A 19,874-nucleotide genomic window follows, 5' to 3' on the forward strand; every position below is an offset into this window, starting at 1 on the left:
TACATTTCAGATTTTATCCCCTTAGCCTACTTCCTCCCACCACCCAGAAATCTCCTATCCCATCCCCCTCCTCATGCTTCTATGAGGCAGTGACCGCACCTACCCCCCCCCACTATCCCCTCCCTGCCCTCACATCCCGCCCCCACTGTGTGTTCATTTTTTTTTTTTATGGGACCAAGAAACTCCTCTCCCACCTATGTCCTACAAGGCCATCCTCCCCTACATATACCTCTGGAGTCTTGGATCCCTCCCTATGTGTTCCCAGGCTGGTGGTTTAGACCCTGGGGGGCTCTGGTTGTTTGGTATTGTTGCTTTCCACCTGGGGTCAATAACCCTTTCTGCTTCTTCAGTCCTCTCACTAAGTTCTCCATTGGGAAACCCCTGATCATATCAGTGGTTAACTGTGAGCATCGTCCTCTGAGTGTGTTAGTCTTTGGCAGACCTCTAAGGAGACAGCTATATCATGTTCCTCACATTTATGCACTTCCAGCCATCCACAACAGTGTTTAGCTTAGGTGGCTGTACATGGGGTGAATACCCAGGTAGAATGGTCTCCTGATGGCCCCTCCTTCAGTTTCTGTTCCATGTTTTGTTACCCTATTTGCTCCCTTGAGCATTTTTGTTTCTCATTCTAAGTAGAACCGAGGCATCCCCTCTTGGTCTTCCTTCTTCATGAGCTTCATGTGGTCTGTGGGTTGAGTCTTCAATAATCCAAGCTTTTGGGCTAACATCCGTGGAGATATGTTTGTGTAACTATCTTCTTTTGGGGTTTTTGGAAGATTACTTTCTTGCTTTTTCTAGGTTGTAGTTTCCCTCCTTGTGTTGGAGTTTTCCACCAATTATTCTTTAAAGTGCTGGATTTGTGTTGAGATACTGTGTAAATTTGGATTTGTCATGGAATATTTTGGTTTCTCCATCAATAATGATTGACAGTTTTGCTGGGTATAGTAGTCTGGGCTGGCATTTGTGTTCTCTTACGGTCTGTATGATATCAGTCCAGGATCTTCTGGCTTTTATGGTCTCTGGTGAGAAGTCTGGTGTAATTCTTATAAGTCTGCCTTTATATGTTACTTTGCCTTTTTCCCTTACTGCTTTTAGTATTTTTTCTTTGTTTTGTACATTTGATGTTTTGACTATTATATGGCGGGAAGTATTTCTTTTCTGGTCTAAACTATTTGGAGTTCTGTAGGCTTCTTGTATATTTATGGACATCTCTTTCTTTAAGTTAGGGAAGCTTTCCTCTATAATTTTGTTGAGGATATTTACTGGTCCTTTAAGTTGGGTGTCTTCCCCCTCATCTATACCTATTATCCTTAGGTTTGGCCTTCTCATTGTGTCTTGGATTTCTTGTATATTTTGGGTTAGTAGCTTTTTGTATTTTGCATTTTCTTTGACAGTTGTGTCAATGTTTTCCATGGTATCTTCTGCACATGTGATTCTCTCTTCCATCTCTTGTATTCTGTTGGTGATACTTGTGTCTATGACTCCTGATCTTTTTTTTTAGGTTTTCTATCTCCAGGATATTGTCCCTTTGTGATTTCTTTATTGTTTCTACTTCCATTTTTAGATCCTGCATGGTTCTGTTTAATTCCTTTTCCCATTTGGTTGCATTTTCTTGCAATTCCTTAAGGGATTTTTGTGTTTCCTCTTTAAGGGTTTCTGTCTACCAGTGCTCTCCTTAAGTTCTTTGAGAGTGTTATTTATGTCTTTCTTAAAGCCCTCTATCATCATCATGAGAAGTGATTTTAATTCTGATTCCTGCTTTTCTAGTGTGATGGGGTGTTCAGGGCTTGCTCTGATGGGGGAGCTGGGTTCTGATGATGCCATATAACTTTGGTTTCTGTTGCTTACGTTCCTGCTCTTGCCTTTTGCCATCTGGTTAACTCTAGTGCTGCCTGTACTTGCTGTCTCTGACTGAAGCCTGTCTTTCCAGTTATCTAGCTTGTGTCTGATCTCCTAGGGGTCCAGATGTCTCTGTGATCTTTTCCAGCTGCACTGATTACAGTGGTACCTCTAGGATGCCTCAGGATATGGTGCCTCCAAGGTAGTAGTCCAGCTAGGTGTCTGCTGTTCTGGGTGCAGTGTCTCCTCTAGAATATCTCAGGATATGTTGTCTGATGCTCTGAGTTCAGTTGTTCCTCTGTGGCTCTGGGTTGAGTGGACCTTCCAGTATGTCTCAGTTGGAATCCGGGGTCCACACAACAGCAGACCTGGCAGAGGTCTGATCCAGGCCTCAGATCTGAGAACTAGTTTCTAAGACACTGTCCAAGTTAGAGTGCCTGAGATCCCTGCTTCTTCTGGGTTCTTGGAGGTTGGGGACAGAGCTGCCACCCAAGATCTGCTCAGTGCTCTGGCTCAGACCGGAAGGAACCAGTGTTCCATGCCGGGAGTGACTTCCTGGGTCCTTTTGGTTCCCAGTTACTCCCTGTTTAGGGCGGGCCCTGCTGTCTGCTTACCTAAGATACTGCCTGAGTTAGAGTGCCTGGGATCCCCACTTCCTCTGGGTTCTTGGAGGTTGGGGACAGAGCTGCCACCCAAGATCTGCTCAGTGCTCTGGCCCAGACAGGAAGCAACCTCGCCTGAAGAATTTAATGAATGACATGCCCATGAAGCTTCATAAAGGCAGAAACTGTCCCTGGCTTCCTATTGGTCTTTCTTTCTTGTCTTTCTTATGCCCTACATAGCACCTATGGTCCCTAGTAAGGACTCAACAAGTGTTGGGAACACACACATACATATATTAGGCTTCGGCAAATAAGAGTGTAATAAATTTTTCCACAGCTAGAGACTGTAACAATACTAACTGCTGTACCATGGCAACAATTGACTCTGTTTTTTAAAAATATCTCTTTTTAAAAGTATTTTTCTTTTTATCATCACAGGAGTATTCCCAATTATTTGTTTAAAGTGAATGAGAAAATAAGAAACACAAGATGAGAGAGTCTGTAATATCAACAAATTCACCTAACTAATGTGCCATGACAAGAGGCAATTGGTAAAAGTAGCACTTTGTATGTAAGTAAGAAAATAGCATGAAGCTCCATAAAAAGATGGATTTTCAGGTTATTAGATGGAGGACCAAAGAGAAAAGGAAATGAAATGTGTAGGTTTGTAGTAACATTGTATTTGTCTGCATAGCACTTGGGTAAAATCTGATTTAGGGTTGGTGTGTTCCGTGACGATGACCTCTCTTCTACAAAATCTAATGAGTCAGTTGTGTGAAGGTGAAAGCCTGCCTGTTTCTTGCCTCAATGCTGGGATTAACTATAAAAATAACAGAGAAGCACATGCCTTTGAAGAGCTTTCTAATAGCTTGCCACATAATTACAGAATATCAGCCTGACCCAGTAGCTTCTTCATCTAGTGTCTTCATAACTTGGACTCAGACTACATACAGTACCTAGTTATCTCCCCAGTGTGATTCTATGACACTCGCTAAGATAGCCATGTTTGCTCTGGGAAAGCCTGCTCTGTCCATCTTTAGTGATGCCCAGCTTTTGTAAAGTCAACTGTGTAGAGCCTCACTTTTGACTCACTGACTACTATGAAGCCACAAACTATTTTTATGCCCAAGTGTCCTGACATTTCATAAAGCCCATCACAGCTCAAGGCTATCCACCAGACCACAAAGATAAAAAGAAAGAAAGAGAGAAAGAAAGAAAGAAAGAAAGAAAGAAAGAAAGAAAGAAAGAAAGAATAAAGGAAGGAAAGGAGAGAGAGAGAGAGAGAGAGAGAGAGAGAGAGAGAGAGAGAGAGAGAGAAAGAGAGAGCCAAAGGCCACATCCCACTACTACCTTAACTTTTGGTGCCCAAATAGAGTCAGAAGTAGCTTCCTGAAAGGCATACATTTTCAGAACTGTGTTACTGAGCCATTTTACCACCCACCATGCAAATATTACAAAGTGTACCTGGACAGCATAGGTCAATTACTGACTGTACCTGCATGATGAAATCAAGAGACACATTAAGCAGAAATGGATGAGCTTGCTGCCCACATAACACAGTGTGCTGTTTTACAGTTAAGTTCCTGCATAATTGAAAGGAGTCCTTTTCTATAATAACAATATAAAAAATAACAATACCAAGCATCACACTGTAAATGCATAAATCAAAAGCACAGTCAATTGTTATCATTACAAAGTATTATATGTTATATTCTATATATTATAAATTCTTATGATTGGTACATTAGCTAATACCAACACAATATAAATAATGTACTGTGATGCGGCAATATGGCAACTCCAGCAACGCCAAGCAATAGAAATGCATCACCTCTGTTGTGATCTTATATGACCACGACTCCATATGCATCCATATTCATCATTAACTGAAATACCATTATGAAACTCACGACTGTAATCTCAAATTAAGATTAATCCCTCTGTCCAGTCTTCTACATCATTTCTAGGCTTTCAGTGTCTAAGAGATCCCATAGGAGTTTTCATCCAAGATGCCAAAATAAAAGCTACATCTTTACAGGCCATCATCATTGAATTTTACATCCTGGAGTATGACTGACTGTGGTTAGAAAGATCATTCAAGGCCATTATAGCCTTGTAGGTATGTGCCTATATAGCTGCATTTCTTGATCCTAATTTACCTGATGAATTATCACCTTGGGACTAAGAAGTTTCTGATCTTTCACCTCACACCTAAAGCTTAGGATTATTGATGTAATGTGACGTAAGAGAGTTTAGAGTTTTTGTTTGTTTTTTTTTTAAGGAAAAGTGTAGACATACTCATTTTTGTAAAGATTAAAGGATTCATTTCCCACAAAAGTCTTGCACCTGAGGAAAAATTGTTTCATATACTCATTTGCATATTAATTCAATAAACATCTATCCAGGGCCTCTGAGTATCTTTCATTGTGAAAGAAACTGAAAATACAGCCATGAACCAAAACTTACTACAGGGTGTTTAGGGAGGAAAAGAAAGCGAGCAGTCAAATAATTAAGTAGCTTTCGCTGAGTCCTGTGAAGTGAGAGGACTGGACAGAACGGTGAGTTTTTTATTTTTCTCATTGCTATGGAAATGTGCTCAACACAAGCAACTTCAGGAAGAAAGGTTTTAGACTCTGTTCTAGCTCACAGTTTGAGGATACAGCCCATTGTGGTGGAGACAACATGGCAGCAGGAGCATGAGACAGCTAGTCACATTGAGTCTGTGGTCAAAAGGCAGGGCAGTACAAGCCTGCACTCAGCTGCCTCTCCTTTGACCCTTATCAGTCCAGGACTCTAGCCCATGGGAAAGATGGTACCACTCACGTTCAGGACTCCTTTCTTGGTTAAACCTTTCTGGAAACGTCCTCACAGAAACTTCCAGAGTGTATTTCCATGGTGATTCTAAATCCACTCAAGTGTCATAAAAGATCTTTAAGAACTGTTATTGTGGGGAAAAGACAGCGGCATGTAAGAGCAGAACAGACTGTGAGCCAAGTCCATTGCCATACTGGGTCCTAAACCTATTGGGTATTGAGTGCTTGCGGGATGAAGAAATTAATAAGCAGAAGGTTATGTGTGATATCTGTAACTATAGAATACATACTATTGTTTAAAAAATAACTGCTTATTTACTTCTATTTCTGTCATGCAACATATTTGGCTGTTTTCCCTACACCAAGCAATTCTCCAATTCTCTATGAACACCAACCATAGATTCAACTGTTTAATTCAATTTTGAGGCTAATTATCTAGAGTTAGAAAGGCCTCATAAGTAAAAGGTATATAAAAGGTATATAAGTAAAAGGCATATAACCTCACAAGATCAATCCACGCCAACACACATCCATGCTAAATATGTCAACTGTAAACACTGGATTCCTAGGCTCTCCTGGTTTCTGTTTACTTTGGCTAAAACTCATGGGTTCCCATCAGTCCCTCTTCCTGTACATTAACTTGGTATGATAGTGCACAGAACACAGGGGAATATGATTATTATTTTGTTATGAAGGGTACTAGAAAGGATACAAATGAACAACTAAATCAGTGGCTCCCAACCTGAGAGTCATGACCCTTTTGGGGGCCACATATCAGATATACTGCATATCAGATATTTACATTACGATTCATAACAGTAGCAAAATTAGTTATGAAGTAGCAACAAAATAATTTTATGCCTGGGGTCAGCACAAGAAGAAGAACTGCATTGAGGGTCACAGAAGTAGGAAGGTTGAGAGCCACTACTCTAGATGAAGGAATACACAGGGCAAGATCCAGATGGAGAAATACACAGGGCAAGATCCAGAGGGGCTGAGTGCAGGGGCTTCTGTTTCTAGATGGTCTGGAGCCCAGTACCTGTCTTCACAGCACAGGAACTCTCCAACACCATTATCCACATGACTAAACCTCTGAAATAAATGGGAACCTTCTCAGGCTCTCTTCAATCTCTAGAGAGCAGGGCTGAACTCAGATTTCTAAGCCTCTGCCAGGTTAGCTCCATTCCTCTTCTGGCAACTAGCCTCTAACACCCAGAGCCAGATCAAGTGACGTATGGGGGCTCATAAGTTCTATTCGGCTGCTCGCCTATTTTAGCACTCAGAAATTTCAAGGATCTATGAGCTCTATGATAATTCAAGGGGGATGAGAACCACGGCATACTTATTAATGTCACAAAATCTCTAATGAGAGTAATTGTAATTCCACTTTTTCAGGACTTGTCCCCACATCTCTGCTTCAGTCACATCTTCTATCACATCCCATGGGCTTCCTTGGGTAACAGAATCCATTTTACCTCATGAGCCCAGAGTCATCTACACCTGGAAGGTTCCAGTCCTCAGTTGCCCACAGGTTGCTGGATAATGATGACTGTCAGATGTGAAAAATGAAGTTCCATCTTCCTCATGTCTGAGGCCACACTCATACTCTAGAACCCTGCAGGATCAGGGTTCTCTTCTTCCTGGCCCATTGCTAGGGAATCCAACAAACACATTGCATTATTTTCTAAAAATCCTCTTCCACAATATGGCTGTGTGTTAAAAAAAAAAGAGGATGATGTTGTCCTTGTCAGTTTGCCATTAAAATAAAATTAATTCCAAAAGTATATAGAAATTACTGTGACTTTATGTTGATGAACCAAAGTGTTTTAGGATACTGAAGTCCCTCGGATCATCTCTGCCCTAAAGGTCACTGGAGACCTTTGTTTCACGGATGCTGAATGGACAGACAGCATTTATCACAGAGCCAGCTCTGCAATATAGCAAGAAAACAAAGAGCTTGAGGATCAGCTAGTATTAAACACTAGAAGCTGTTTTCTAACTGCTCTAAGAGTCTCACACACGGTAATAACCACAGATGTCAGGGGAGCCCCCCAGTATAAAGCACATGTGAAGTAGCTCATTAAGAGGGCCAGAGCCACCCATCCAACACATCTCTTCCCTTCATCACCCAAAAGAAATATTAAGGAGCAGAAGTGCCAGTTTGGTTAAAGAGTCTCAAAGACACAACAGACATGCTTCTGTCCTGCCTATAGGTAGAGGGAAAGCCAAGGTCTTAACGTATGTAAATGAACTAAAAACTGTACTGTTTTCCCGACTGTTTCTAAATAGCCTTTGAGAGTTGCTCATCCTTACTTGAGGAGTCAGTCATGCACTCCTCAGTGTCCTCATTTAAAATGAAATGAGACCACACACCTAGACACTAAACTAAAAACTTAGTAGCAAAAAGAACTGCTCCTGAACCCATGGTCTGTAAAATCCACATGGCTCACAGAGAATGACAGAACCATAGATCACCTGCAATTATGCACCAGGAAGGCTTTGAGCCTATGCATCCAGAAAGCCCTCCTAAGAAATAGGCATAAACATTGAATATCATGTCACAGCTAAACTGCCTCGTTGTGCTGTCCTGTTTATGTAAATGAGTTTTACTATTGTAATGTAATCAGCAAGGTTTCTTTTAAAATGTTATGACTGCTGATATCCAACTTCAAGAAACCTGAATCTCTTTTACCAAGATGTAGGATAGAAGTCTCTCAGGAAAAAACAAAGAAAAAAAAAAAAAAAAACAAAAAAAACAAAAACAAAACCAAAAAATAACCAGAAAAACAAAGCATTGCTCTGTCATCTGTGATGGTGACATCTGTAGATAATATACATGGCACTCCTGAAGGTTGCTCTTTGAAAGACAATGTTAATTTTTATCGTAATTTAATGTTCATAGACAGCAAAGAAGTTCACAAAGCATAGATTTGGATACGTGGACTTATTCTCCTGAGATCAGCATCCAATAGCCACACTGATGTACGAACACAGAAATAATTACAGGTAGAGGCAAGGAGGATCACGAGTTCAAGGCAGTCATTGGATACATGGAACGTTTGAGGCCATTCTTGTTTACATGAAACCCTTCAGAAATAGAGACAGTGGGGAGGGAGGGAGGGAGGGAGGGAGGGAGGGAAGGAGGAGGAGAGGAAGAGAAAGAGCTATCATTGTAAACACCAAGGGCTATTTTTCTCTAATCTTTTTTATTGCATGCCTTCGCTATCTAATAAGCAACTACTTCACCATGTCTTGACACAAGCCAGGAATTAAATTGTAAAATGAGCACTTGAAAAAAATTTAAAATTATTATAAACTAAGTCTAAGGATAATGCACAATAAAGAAAGTCGTGCTTTCTCTGACTTCTCTGTCACCTACCACTCCTGGTTCCAGAATTAAAGCACGTCTGTCTCTACTGATGTTCAAGTCCTATCTAACAGGATAGGTGACAACTGTTTCAAATTCTTTTTTGTTTTGCATACCTTCTCATGATATGTGTCTAATTTTTTATTTGTTTTATATACCTTCTACTCTTCTTTTTAATTACAGAATTCATTTAGTTACCATGTCAGATGGCTAATAGCTTCCCTAAGTTACCTTTTAAAAATAACAGTGCAAGACATGGTGATACGTGCCTACAACCACAGCACTGGGGAGGCTAAGGCAGGAAAATCTCAAATTGGAGGTCATCCTGGGTTACAGGGGAAGAGCCTGCCAAAAGTAATCAAGCAGAAAAATCTAAAGAAACTGTATGTAAAAGCAGAAAAATTGTCACGTTATTTCTAAGGTAAGAAGGTTCTGTGCTGTGTGCTCTGTGAGAGTATTAGTCAGTACTTGTTAAGAACTATGGTTGTATGTCTAACTTTTACCTGCACAGTTTCATTTGACTCTCATTGTATTCTCGTGAGTGCTGTTGTTTTCCCACCTATTTTATCAAAAAAAAAAAAAAAAAAAAAAAATTGGGTTTTGAGTTTTTTGCATCTACAGCCCATCTGGTTTTGCAGCCTGACTCTCCTGCTTAAGCAGGGGAAAGGTAGTGTTTGGTGCCCTATGTCAGAGGTACACAACTATATTTAAACTTATTTTGATATTTTACTCTAAAATTCTAGAAAAGGAAATGTCTCCAGACATGAGCATTGTGGTGAGTAGATTAGACCAGCTGTAGATCCTTTAGCCACGTTTGATGTGCTCAGAATGTAATGTCAAAACTCTCATCTGCTACAAATCCTTGCTCTGAGACCTCCTGTATTTATAATAAGAACACACTAGAATCAGCATGCCTTGAACTGATCTGTTGAGAACACACCATGTAATACAGTCAGATTTCTTCCAGGCTGCCTTTTTCCTGGTGGGCACACTGGCCATGAAAGATATGAAGGCATAAACTTGGCAGCCATTTCCAAATGCCCAGTTGGCCTTAGACAGTACTATGCTCATTATACGCATTTATTGTGCATGGGCTCACAGCTGTCCAGATCTAGCCTGAGTCTCCAATCAAGAAGAAATATTGATTGGAGCACTGCTAATGTGACATGACTGTGGACAGCACAGAGCGACATGGCCTGAGGTGATGGCCATTCCCACCCCCACCCCCTGCCACTTATCTTAATGGCAGTGCATCCCTGCCCAACAGAAGGGCCAAGAAGTATTTCATAAAGCCGCATCCACTATGATCACTATGCAGGTTGCTCTTACACTGGCTGGTACCAGTATATTCTAGCTGTGTGTATATTCTAGCTGCAGAGCAAGGCCTGCCAGACTTCTCCATAGAACAAGGTACTATCCACAAAGACAAAGCAGGAAGCTGTCTGGACAGGAAATAAGAGTCATCCAAGGAGAGGGGTATATAGCTCAGTGGGAAAGCACTTGTCTGGAGTATACAAGGCCCTGGGTTGGCTCTGCAAAACAGAGTAACAAAAAAGTTGGCATTCTCTCCTTAAAGATGGAAAGGTAATACATGTAAGCACCCACTTCCATATGTGTACACACATACACATGGCATAAGGACAGTGAAATCATAGGACCAGGCTACATTAAGGCTAATGTAAGTTAAAAAAAAAAAAAAAAAAAAAAAAAAAAAAAAACTTTTGTGGTAGTTGAGCAATCTTCTAAAACATCCATTACCGGTTTCTAACCCTTCAACAGAAGATTCAGAAGTCTTTTTAAGTAACTGGTTTTGCCTTTATATTCAAAATGAGGTGTGTGTGTAGTATCTGATTTTGCAGCAAATACAGTTGACTACTGCTGAATAACACACCAGTCTCTTAGACATAGAGAGTTCTCAGTTTCCATTGCTATGCTACACTCAGAGTCAGTTCGTCATTTCTTAAGTGATCTCTTGTATCTTGGTTCACCTAGAAGATATCAAAGAAGTGCTATACACTCTTCATTAAGTGGAAATAACAACTTGTCTTCTTCAGACAATGTTGACTATGTTTGTGTGTAAACTTAAATTTTTCACTCACAATTGTAGACAAAACTATCTTTCAGAACTAAAAGCAAATTGCACATAAATTAATCATTCTTTAGGGGTTAAGTTTTTCTTGTGACTCCAGGAATTTTGTTGTGATTTTAGCTTTATGCATAAAAACAAAGTAAGCCGAGTCTTCTCAAATGAGTTAAAAATGGAATACCAGTGTGCAATGTCTGCGCTGGGTGCTAGAGGGCTCTGTGCTCCAAGAACACAATGTGGACCATCCATAGTGGGCATTTAAACTAAAGAGTGTTTTCTCTTAACATGTCCCACTTCTCAGCCAGAGACACTCTATAGACATATGCCAAACACCAAGGTCAAGTCTACTCTGAATATTAAATTCCAAGATGGTAATCTGTGATAAAACAGGATTTCTCACTAGGCCAAAGAATGGGATTCCCCCCCCCCTTAGGAAAGAGATAATGACAAAAGACAAAGTAATGAATTTAAAGTGCATTTTTCTTTCTAAAACAATGTACTGGGTCAATTAGATTTCGGGTATAAGAGAAAATAAGACTATACATTAAATCCCTTATTCCCACCCCATGCCCCATTAATTATTTTTTTACTCATTAGATAAGTAAATTCTGGAATGGACACTGGTGTACTGTTTAGCAATGCAGATGATGTAAACTCTGGGAAAATTCCCAAAACAATAAAGACACAAAATATTTTCTGAAAGGAAAAGAAAGAAAAAGAAGAGAAGGAGAAAGGGGGAACAGAGATGGCAGAGAAGAATAAAGAATGTTTTAAAAGTAGAAAGAACATTTACAAATAATACTAATAAAAGAGGAGCTCTAGACAAGCCAAGACATGGACTAAGTACCACTAATTCTTCTCCCCCAGGTCGCAGCCTTGGCAGGTCTCTGCTAAAATGCAGGAGTTGCATGGATGTGGAACGTGGTGATGGAAAATGCATTATTATACACAGTTGTTGAAGTTGAGAGAAACTATACAGAGAGAAAAAAATAACACCCTAGAATAAATACAAATGAAATTCATGTATCAAAACCAATACTGTGAAAATAGTTTAAATGTTTCTTGAATTTATATCTAGTCATTAACCTAAATGCAGATTTCAGTGCATGCCACCCTTCTGCCTCATGGTCAGAAGGCCTGAAAACCTGCGGTGTGGAAAATTGGCAGGAGAAAGAATATTGAATTGGTCTCCACGGAAAAACAGAATTTGGCAGCCATAGCCACCTCCCTGGGCTGGTCTCTCTCCCTTCTGTTTACTTCCTTCCTGTTGCACATTTGTTGCAGGAAAGAGGCCACATGTTAGGTAAAACAGAAAGTAATTGTCAACCTGACCATTCACCACTGACTTTGAATCTCTCAAAATAAGCCCCAAGTGTCCCAAACACAGACCCACTCGCTCTCTGAAGGCACAGGAGCTGGACTGGCATTTCACTGATTTTGGTTGATTCAAACCTAGGAAATGAAAGTGGGGTGAGAAACGTGCCCTTCGCAAATAACCCTAAAAGAAGCTGTGATTCCCTCCGTGGGAATGATAAATCCACACAGAAACCCCGTGGACATCAATTTCCTCCACCCATCCTGCTTCAAGGATGATTTCAAGGAAGGTTGACATTTCCTTAGAATTTTATTCTGTGATTCCCTGTCCCCAAATTCAGGCTCCTTCTCTCCGATGCTGTCCCTCAACTGAGGCCCCCACCTTGTCCCTGACTTCCTCTAGTCAGTTTCTAAGAAATCTCTTCCTGGGACCCTGCAGTGGGTTCGGGGACCCTTTGCATGAGCAAGCTGGAGGGAATGTTATGTCGCTGTGTGGTTTACTCTGCCACGTGGTGATTTTCACCCTGATCTTTTCTTTCTTTGCAGCTGGTTAATAATCCTCTAGCAAGTCAGGCCGCCGCTGCTGCAGCAGCCATGGGCTCCATAGCAAGCTCACAGGCCTTTGGCAATGCCCTCTCCAGCCTTCAGGGGGTCACAGGTCAACTAGTTACTAATGCACAAGGACAGGTGAGTGGGAGACGGGAGGAAGAGTGAATTTTTACGGCAGATTGAACTCGGAAAGGAAATGAATTTCTTTTGCATGACAGTGATATGTAGCTGCATCTATTTGAGGCAAATAAATAATGTTTACTAGCAATGTCAAGAATAGGAGAGGGGTGGGGAAGTGGTTCTTATTTTAAAGGCGAGATTTTTCTTTCTTTCCCCTAAAATGTCAAGGTTTTATGTTGTTTTGTTTTGTGAGATGACTAGTATTATGGCCTGAGTTAAAGAATTTCCCCCTTCTCACTATTGGGATATTCTTTGAAACAATCAAAAACTACATTTTTCAAAGAAAACCTTGCTTTGCTTTTTCATTTTTCATTTAAAAAATTTTTTGATGTTAATGGGAGAAACTAGTGTCTTTTGCTGGTTGCTCTGGTGTATCTAAGCTAACCTCAGTGAAGCCGTATTCTGTATGGGAAGCTAATGAAAAGTCCTATAAGGCGCATGTGTCCATGTCATGTTTGCATAGGCTAGAACTTCAGTGATCAGTAACCCTAAAAGCTGCATAAAAGTGCAGGGCAGAATTGAAGTTGGTGATGGCAGGGTGCCCTCCAATGGAAAACCAGAGCCCAACCTGGGTGATTAGGCCTCGGCATGGCCATTTATGATCATGAAACACACGAAAAGCATCATTTCTTTACCAGGCAATGTGTTTACATAACTCCCTGCTATATACAGCTGCTCTGCAAAAGCAGGAATCTCAATGTCTTAAACACTTGTTTTGTTTTTTATTTTACATAAAGAGCAAACAAACATGCATTATAAGCTAAACCATCTCTACGTACAGCCCAGGGAAAGAAAAAGCTGACCTTGTTATATTTCCTGGGCGGGTGTAGGATTGTCCCATCAGAGGCCCGAAGGCTGAACGATGGAGCTTGTCAAAGAGAGGCCCCGTGTAATGAATCATCTTATCACAGGTGCACACCACACATATTAAAGGAGGGTTGTGTGAACACTGTGCCCTCTACAGTAACCTTTCAATGTCTGCTTTAACCCTTGTTCCAATTCCTTTTCATCAAAGGATCATTTTATGCAGCCAGCTCTAAATGGAGGCTCTCAAAAGCGTATTAAGATTTCTGGAACGCTGTGGGTAGTGAGGTGGAGGAAAAGTTGGTTTTAACATCTATAACTCACACATACTTCAGGTCCATGCTGGAAGCAGCTTCCTAGAGCTACACCCAGAAATAAAGCAACCTCGAGATCTAAAGTTTAAGAGTTGAAGAGCAAAACCAAATCTATCTACAGAGAGGCATTTCCCTCTGATTTTTCTGTTCTGCCATCCAAGTGAATGTATTATTATGCTCCCCACAAGGAGAAATGCTTTAAGGCTACCAATGGACTACTTAGCGATTTCTTTTCAAATGCTTTGGTAGCTGATTAGCCAGTGGAAACTTCGTAGAGACCAGAATTCCCACCTTTGTCGCCCTAAACACTGGAATCCCTGACACAGCAAGAATACCAAGTTGAATACTCATAGGGTTATGTAGACAGTAAATCAAAGTTAATTACACAGTGTCTTCTTATTGTTATTTTACAAGCTGTGTTAGGGTAGTTTGTTTGTTTTTACAGTAAACATATATCCTAAAGTGAACTTCTACTACCTTAAAAGGAAACAAAAAATCATTTGATATGTGTGGTTTTTGTCTTGTGTTAATGTGATACAAAAGAAAAAAATATTGGAACCAGGTTAGTACAATTCACCTTGCTTAACACACCCTGCCACCTAAGACTGCCACACTCAGTCCATTTTGGCTTCTTAGAAGTCTTCACAGAGATTTCCCAAGGAGATGTGAATATTTAGAAACTCTTTGAATATTTAGAAACTCCCTTATTAGAGTTCTTGGCACCTGTTCGTTTTTATATTTAGAAGTATATCCAAGAGTAATGGCATTAATACTCAAGTTAAAACTAAGTTTGAGAAACGGGACTTATTGATAGCTACATGGACAAATGAGGAAGTTTGTTCCACACAGAAACCATCAAGTAGGGATGTTATCACCCAAAATGTTTATCCTTGTCCTCATTTCCTAAGATCCTTTCTACACCCTATGGACCAAAGACTGGATTTAACAGACCTAAATGAGCCTCCAAGCCTACACAGGGTTAACTTTAGGTACCAATTCTATCTTGCTTCTGTTGAGGGAGATATATAAAATGGTGGCACCTAATCTTGCTGCTGCAGCTCAGGCAGGCCAGCCCTGCACCTATGAGACGCCAGTGTGGGAGATGGCTCTGCCAATCTTCCACACTGTCTCCACAAGGTTGGGCTGAGCCCAGACCATCCCACCATCCACTCGGTACCTGGTAGAAGTGAGACTCTAATGTTTAAAGATTATCCAATAGCTTTATATGTTTGTTAATGCTCAAATAACAAGATGATCACACAATTAGAAGTGTTAACCAATTAACCTAGATATAAGTTGTCACCCGGGGCTGCTCCTGATACATGCATGGTTCTCCATCACCCCTACATCTCTGCCTCCTAGCTCCTCCTCCTCCTCCTTTCCTGTTCTTCTCCTTACACCTTCTCTTCCTCTCCTTACTCCTCCCATCTTAGCCCCTCCCAACTTTCTGGGAAAATTTTCCACTACAGGTTTCCATGGCTTAGCTTACCCAAGACTACTCATAACCTTCAAGGAGTCACCTGCTGAAGGCTACACTTGCGCCTGCAGGATCAGCCTCCTCTCTATGCCCAAATCTTGGCCTTTGGGTCTCAACAGCAAGAAATCTCACCACCGAGGTCTTGCCTCCTTGGCTGGGTTGAAGAATAACCTTCTCTTCCTTTTGTTCCCACCCCCAACTCAGCCTCTAATCATATCAAATAAGAGAAAATATTCCTCCATTTTCATACTTTTCTTTCTCTGCCTTATCATAACTATTAAGTCAAAGGACAGAGAGTGATCACTAGAGTTTTCAATTTAACAGACACAGCAATCTAAAATCACAAAGTACCTGTGCCATCCAGGAATACTAAGGGGTTTTGAACTTTCCATTTAGATGAAAAAGTAACTAGTAACCAATAGGCAGAATGTTGGCATTGACTGCTGCACTGCCAAGGTCATTATAGTTCTCGTTACTTCCCAGATCACATACTTGTGCAAGGAGAAAAAAAAAAAATAAGTCGAAGGTGATGGATTTAATTTCAAATATGGTCTGAGCAAATTCTTGAACCCTTTGAGCCTCCCTTTTTCTAATTATACTATATGGACAATAGAATCTGGGGAAGCACTAGACTAGGAAGACGGCTCATTAGTAAAGTGCTTCCCATTCAAGAGTGAGGACCTGAATTTGTTCTCCAGGATCCATGTTAAATCTGAATGTGACGGCACACCCTTGTAATCCCAGCACTGGAGAGGTGGAGACCTGAAGATCCCTAGCTGGCTCCTGGACAGCCTAGCTTAATAATCACTGAACCCTGGGTCACAGTGAGACAGCTTGTCTCAAAAAGCAAGTCGACAGCTCCTGATAAATGACACCCAAGGCTGGCTTCTGGATTCTAACACACACAAGCACACGCACACACACACACCACAGTCCTTTGGTTATGAGAATTAACTGAAATCATGTCTTAAAAATACCTCCCAGGAGCTTGAACACACAACTAAACACTTAATGACCGATGCCACAAGTATCACCACCATTGTTTTTCATGGTTTTTATTTGGATGCTCAGCAAGAGGCAGTATCAGGCAGACAGGAAGGGAGCTGCAGCCAGGCTGCTGTTCATTAGCTAGGAAGCCTCAGAGGATCCATTTATTCTCTTTGTGCCATGATTTCTCTTCCGAAAAGTGGGAGAATACTGATGTTTCATTGGCTGAAGGTACTTAGAATGAGGTTGAGCACATAGTCATATCGCAGATCTAATGGTCAGTAAACGCTTGTCTGCTAATCAAGAGGAACATTTTCTTTTGGTACATGGATGAAGGTTTTGTGTGAGTCTCAGCAGTGGACTGTTACGTCGTCTTAGGGAACCTCAACCTTTCTTAGAACAGTGCACCAGAGGGAGGAGAGTAAAGGTTTCCATGTGTGCTCCAAATAGTGTTTTGAGAAATTGTCAAGTAGATTTACCATCAATTTGTTCAGCTACAAAACTGCTTCCCTTGTGTCTTTGGCAATATCTTCTTATTGGCATTATTACAGAAAAGTAAAACCAAATGAAATTTTGCTTTATTCTGAGGTTAAGGAAAGCATTTTACATTTGAACTGAAGCTCATGGCTGTTTCCTGATGAAATCAGATCCTTCACCACTCTGAAGCTTTGAGAGGTAAAAGCTAGTGAACCTAGACACCCGTCTTTCTTCTTTAAAGAGCCAAGCATGTAAAACACAAAAGCAACTAGACAACATTATCTTATTTTAAAAGTAGGGTTACCCTTGCCTCCAACTCCCAAGTGCTGAGATTACAGGTTTACATGACCATACCTGGTGACCTTTTCCCATCGGTTTTTAAAAAGAACAGAAAAAGGGTGAAGACATGCACCCACGCAGCCCACACGGGTTATTCGGAAATATGCAAGCTTCAATACAACTAAAGGATAGAAGCAAAGCTTGCTTGATATAAAGAGAATTTCTATGCTCTATGTGGGCTAAAGGCTGCCTCCTAATGACCATGAACAGAAGGTGTGCGGCACAAGGGCAACCCTCACTGAGTGAAACAATGTGAGGCCAGCCTCACTTCAAGCCCTATGGGAGGTGGGGGAGGCAAAAGTACTTCTGACAGTGTGCTTAGACCCCAGCAGGAAGTGCCCCCACAGTTTAGCTCTCCAAAGAGGTGCAGCTAAAGAACTGCACTCCGTGTGAGGTCCTCTAAATTATAATCACGAGCTGGATGACATGTCCAGGACAGTAGCATATTGAAAACCTAAGTTTTTATTGAAATGTAAACATTCCTTATTCATCAACAGAGTGGCCTCATATAGGTTATATAATGTTCTGGATTTCTTTTCCAACAGTAGAAGAAAGATAAGGCATTTAATAAATTACAGCTATGCCTTAAAAACCAAAACCCAGAAACTGACACTATATAGGTTGCAGAAATGAATACTAGTACATAATTTAAATGGAAAGATGAGAGTCCCTAAGAGCAAGTCATTGAAGTTATAATAAATGCTAATCTCAGCCACAAGGTTAAGAGATAAGTAATTTGATAACTGTCTGTTGATCCTCTCCAGAGTCTTATGAGATCTGTCTAAAGTGCTTTCAAAGGCATAACTGCACAGTCTGTAAAACAGTTTTCAAGTCCTGCAGAAAAGGAAGAAATAGTGTGTGGTTCTGATTATGAATAAGCTTCAGGGCCCAATAGAACCAGGCAAGCCAGTGATGGGGTATCTGGGGCATCCCACATAGCATCTTTTACTTCATCTCTTATAGTGAAGCACACAAAACACATTTAAAAATAGCTTTTCCAAAACAACACAAATGCCTTTACGTTGTTCCATACTAGCCCCGGTTCTCTTGTTTGTTTTCAAAAGAAAACAAGCTCCAGACAAAACGCACACCCTCCTCTCCATTTCAAGAGTGGTCACTGTGGAAAACGGTGACATTTCTCTACAAATTTTACAGTTTTACCATAAAATATTAATGTAAAAAAAACACAAAATGCATAAAACACTATTTTTAAAAAAAACTACACTAGCAACAGAATCTATTTAGACAGTATGTTATAAATAAGGATCAAACATATTTTGTTGGAAGTTGAGTTGATGTCTATGTGTTTTCTCATATAGGTCTGACAAGAACCTTATTTCGCACATTTGCACATGTCACAAGAGAAGGTTTTAAGGTGTAATAGTAATTGAATGAACTATATTTTAACTATCATTTTTTAGTGAACATTTTTTCAATACTCTCTAGAGGGCAGGAAATGTATCTTCATGGGGTTGGTAGCATTCTTAAGAATATCGCCCTGGCTTCTTCTCGACGATAAAGATAAAATAATAATCAGCTTACCCCAACCCGTCGACTAACACAGCGAATCTGCCCTCTGAGCCCAGTTAAGGGCTTTATTGCCTCATTTCAGTGCTGTTTCCCTAAGTGCTCCCCTCACAGCCCCTCAAAATGCTCTGCAAACGAGAAGCCGGCATCAGGGCCTGCGGTGCAGCAGTCTTGACTGATTCTGAGCGCTAGTGACCTGTTAGGTTCAAAGAAGTTAGCAGAGTCAAGGCCATCGGGCCGTAGGCTCGAACCTTCTTAACCCTTAATTCCCCCAACTAACACTTAATTAAATCTACGTGTGTGCTTTAGAAAAATGCTGCTGCCTGTAATTCTCACTTATAACTCTCCGTGGTTTTTAAATGCTTTTTGAAAGCAGAAATCCTTCATATGAAGAGATGTTGCCCTTGCCGCCAGAGCTTCGCTGTGACTTCCAGTTCGTTGTCTTAGCCCCTATGTCCGAACCAGGGGTCTCAAGCTGTTACAAGAATTTCACAGAGACCCATAACATGTGAATCATTGGTAAATTAATGTTTGCCTGTCTCAAAGCAAACTTTCTTTGGACTTTATAACCTGCGAAGACAGGTCAGAGGCGGAATCAGAAGGCCAGTCGACGGAGTCCAGCTGGTATCTGAGTCCTTACCATCCAGAGCTCAGATGAAAGTCGTGTTTTTTAACCCTGGTGTACAGTGTGTCTGTAGATGCTGGGTTACAGAGTGGCTACAGGTGGTGCTGCTTCAGTCTCTGTCTGGGACTTAACTGTGGTGACAGGATGGCCCAATGCTGCTACTCCACCACCAGCCTCCCTCGTTCCACCCTCTCATCCCCCGAATGTCTGATATAAAACACTTATCAGCCCAGAGGCCCATCAACTTAACTTTAAAAAGTCCCCTCTGGTATCTTTCTTTTTAGTCTCCATCCCTGGCAGAACTCACACTGTTTAATAGGGGAGGTTAGCAGTAATGTACAGTAAAAATTACCTTTGTAGACTTCACCCCAAAGACCTAGCAAGAGAGGACCATGTCTTTGCTACCTAAAGCAGGATGTTGAGCTATCTGTTTCTTTCTTAGCTCTGGCCACTGCCACCTTTTGTCATGTTGTACTTTTAATGCTTCATCCATAAGCCTTTGTTTTCTTTTTGGAGCAGGGAAATGGTCTCCCCTGTAGACTCCTGGATAAAACTCATACATTATTTTGAG

At 40.9% G+C, this 19,874-nt stretch overlaps 1 protein-coding gene across 3 annotated transcripts in view; it reads left to right on the forward strand.

Annotated features, from left to right (window-relative positions):
• Pou6f2 (POU class 6 homeobox 2) overlaps positions 1-19,874 on the forward strand; it is a 489,703-nt gene that overhangs the window by 426,082 nt on the left and 43,747 nt on the right. For 2 of the 3 annotated variants that reach the window (XM_034509572.2, XM_034509573.2), the window contains one exon: positions 12,571-12,711. The exons of the other annotated variant lie outside the window; for it this stretch is intronic. In XM_034509572.2, the coding sequence (XP_034365463.1) occupies positions 12,571-12,711 (141 nt within the window). The remainder of the gene's footprint in view (positions 1-12,570; positions 12,712-19,874) is intronic. 3 annotated transcript variants of the gene reach the window in all.

Source organism: Arvicanthis niloticus, chromosome 8 (assembly GCF_011762505.2).
Source record: "Arvicanthis niloticus isolate mArvNil1 chromosome 8, mArvNil1.pat.X, whole genome shotgun sequence".
Taxonomy (NCBI): Eukaryota; Metazoa; Chordata; class Mammalia; order Rodentia; family Muridae; genus Arvicanthis; species Arvicanthis niloticus.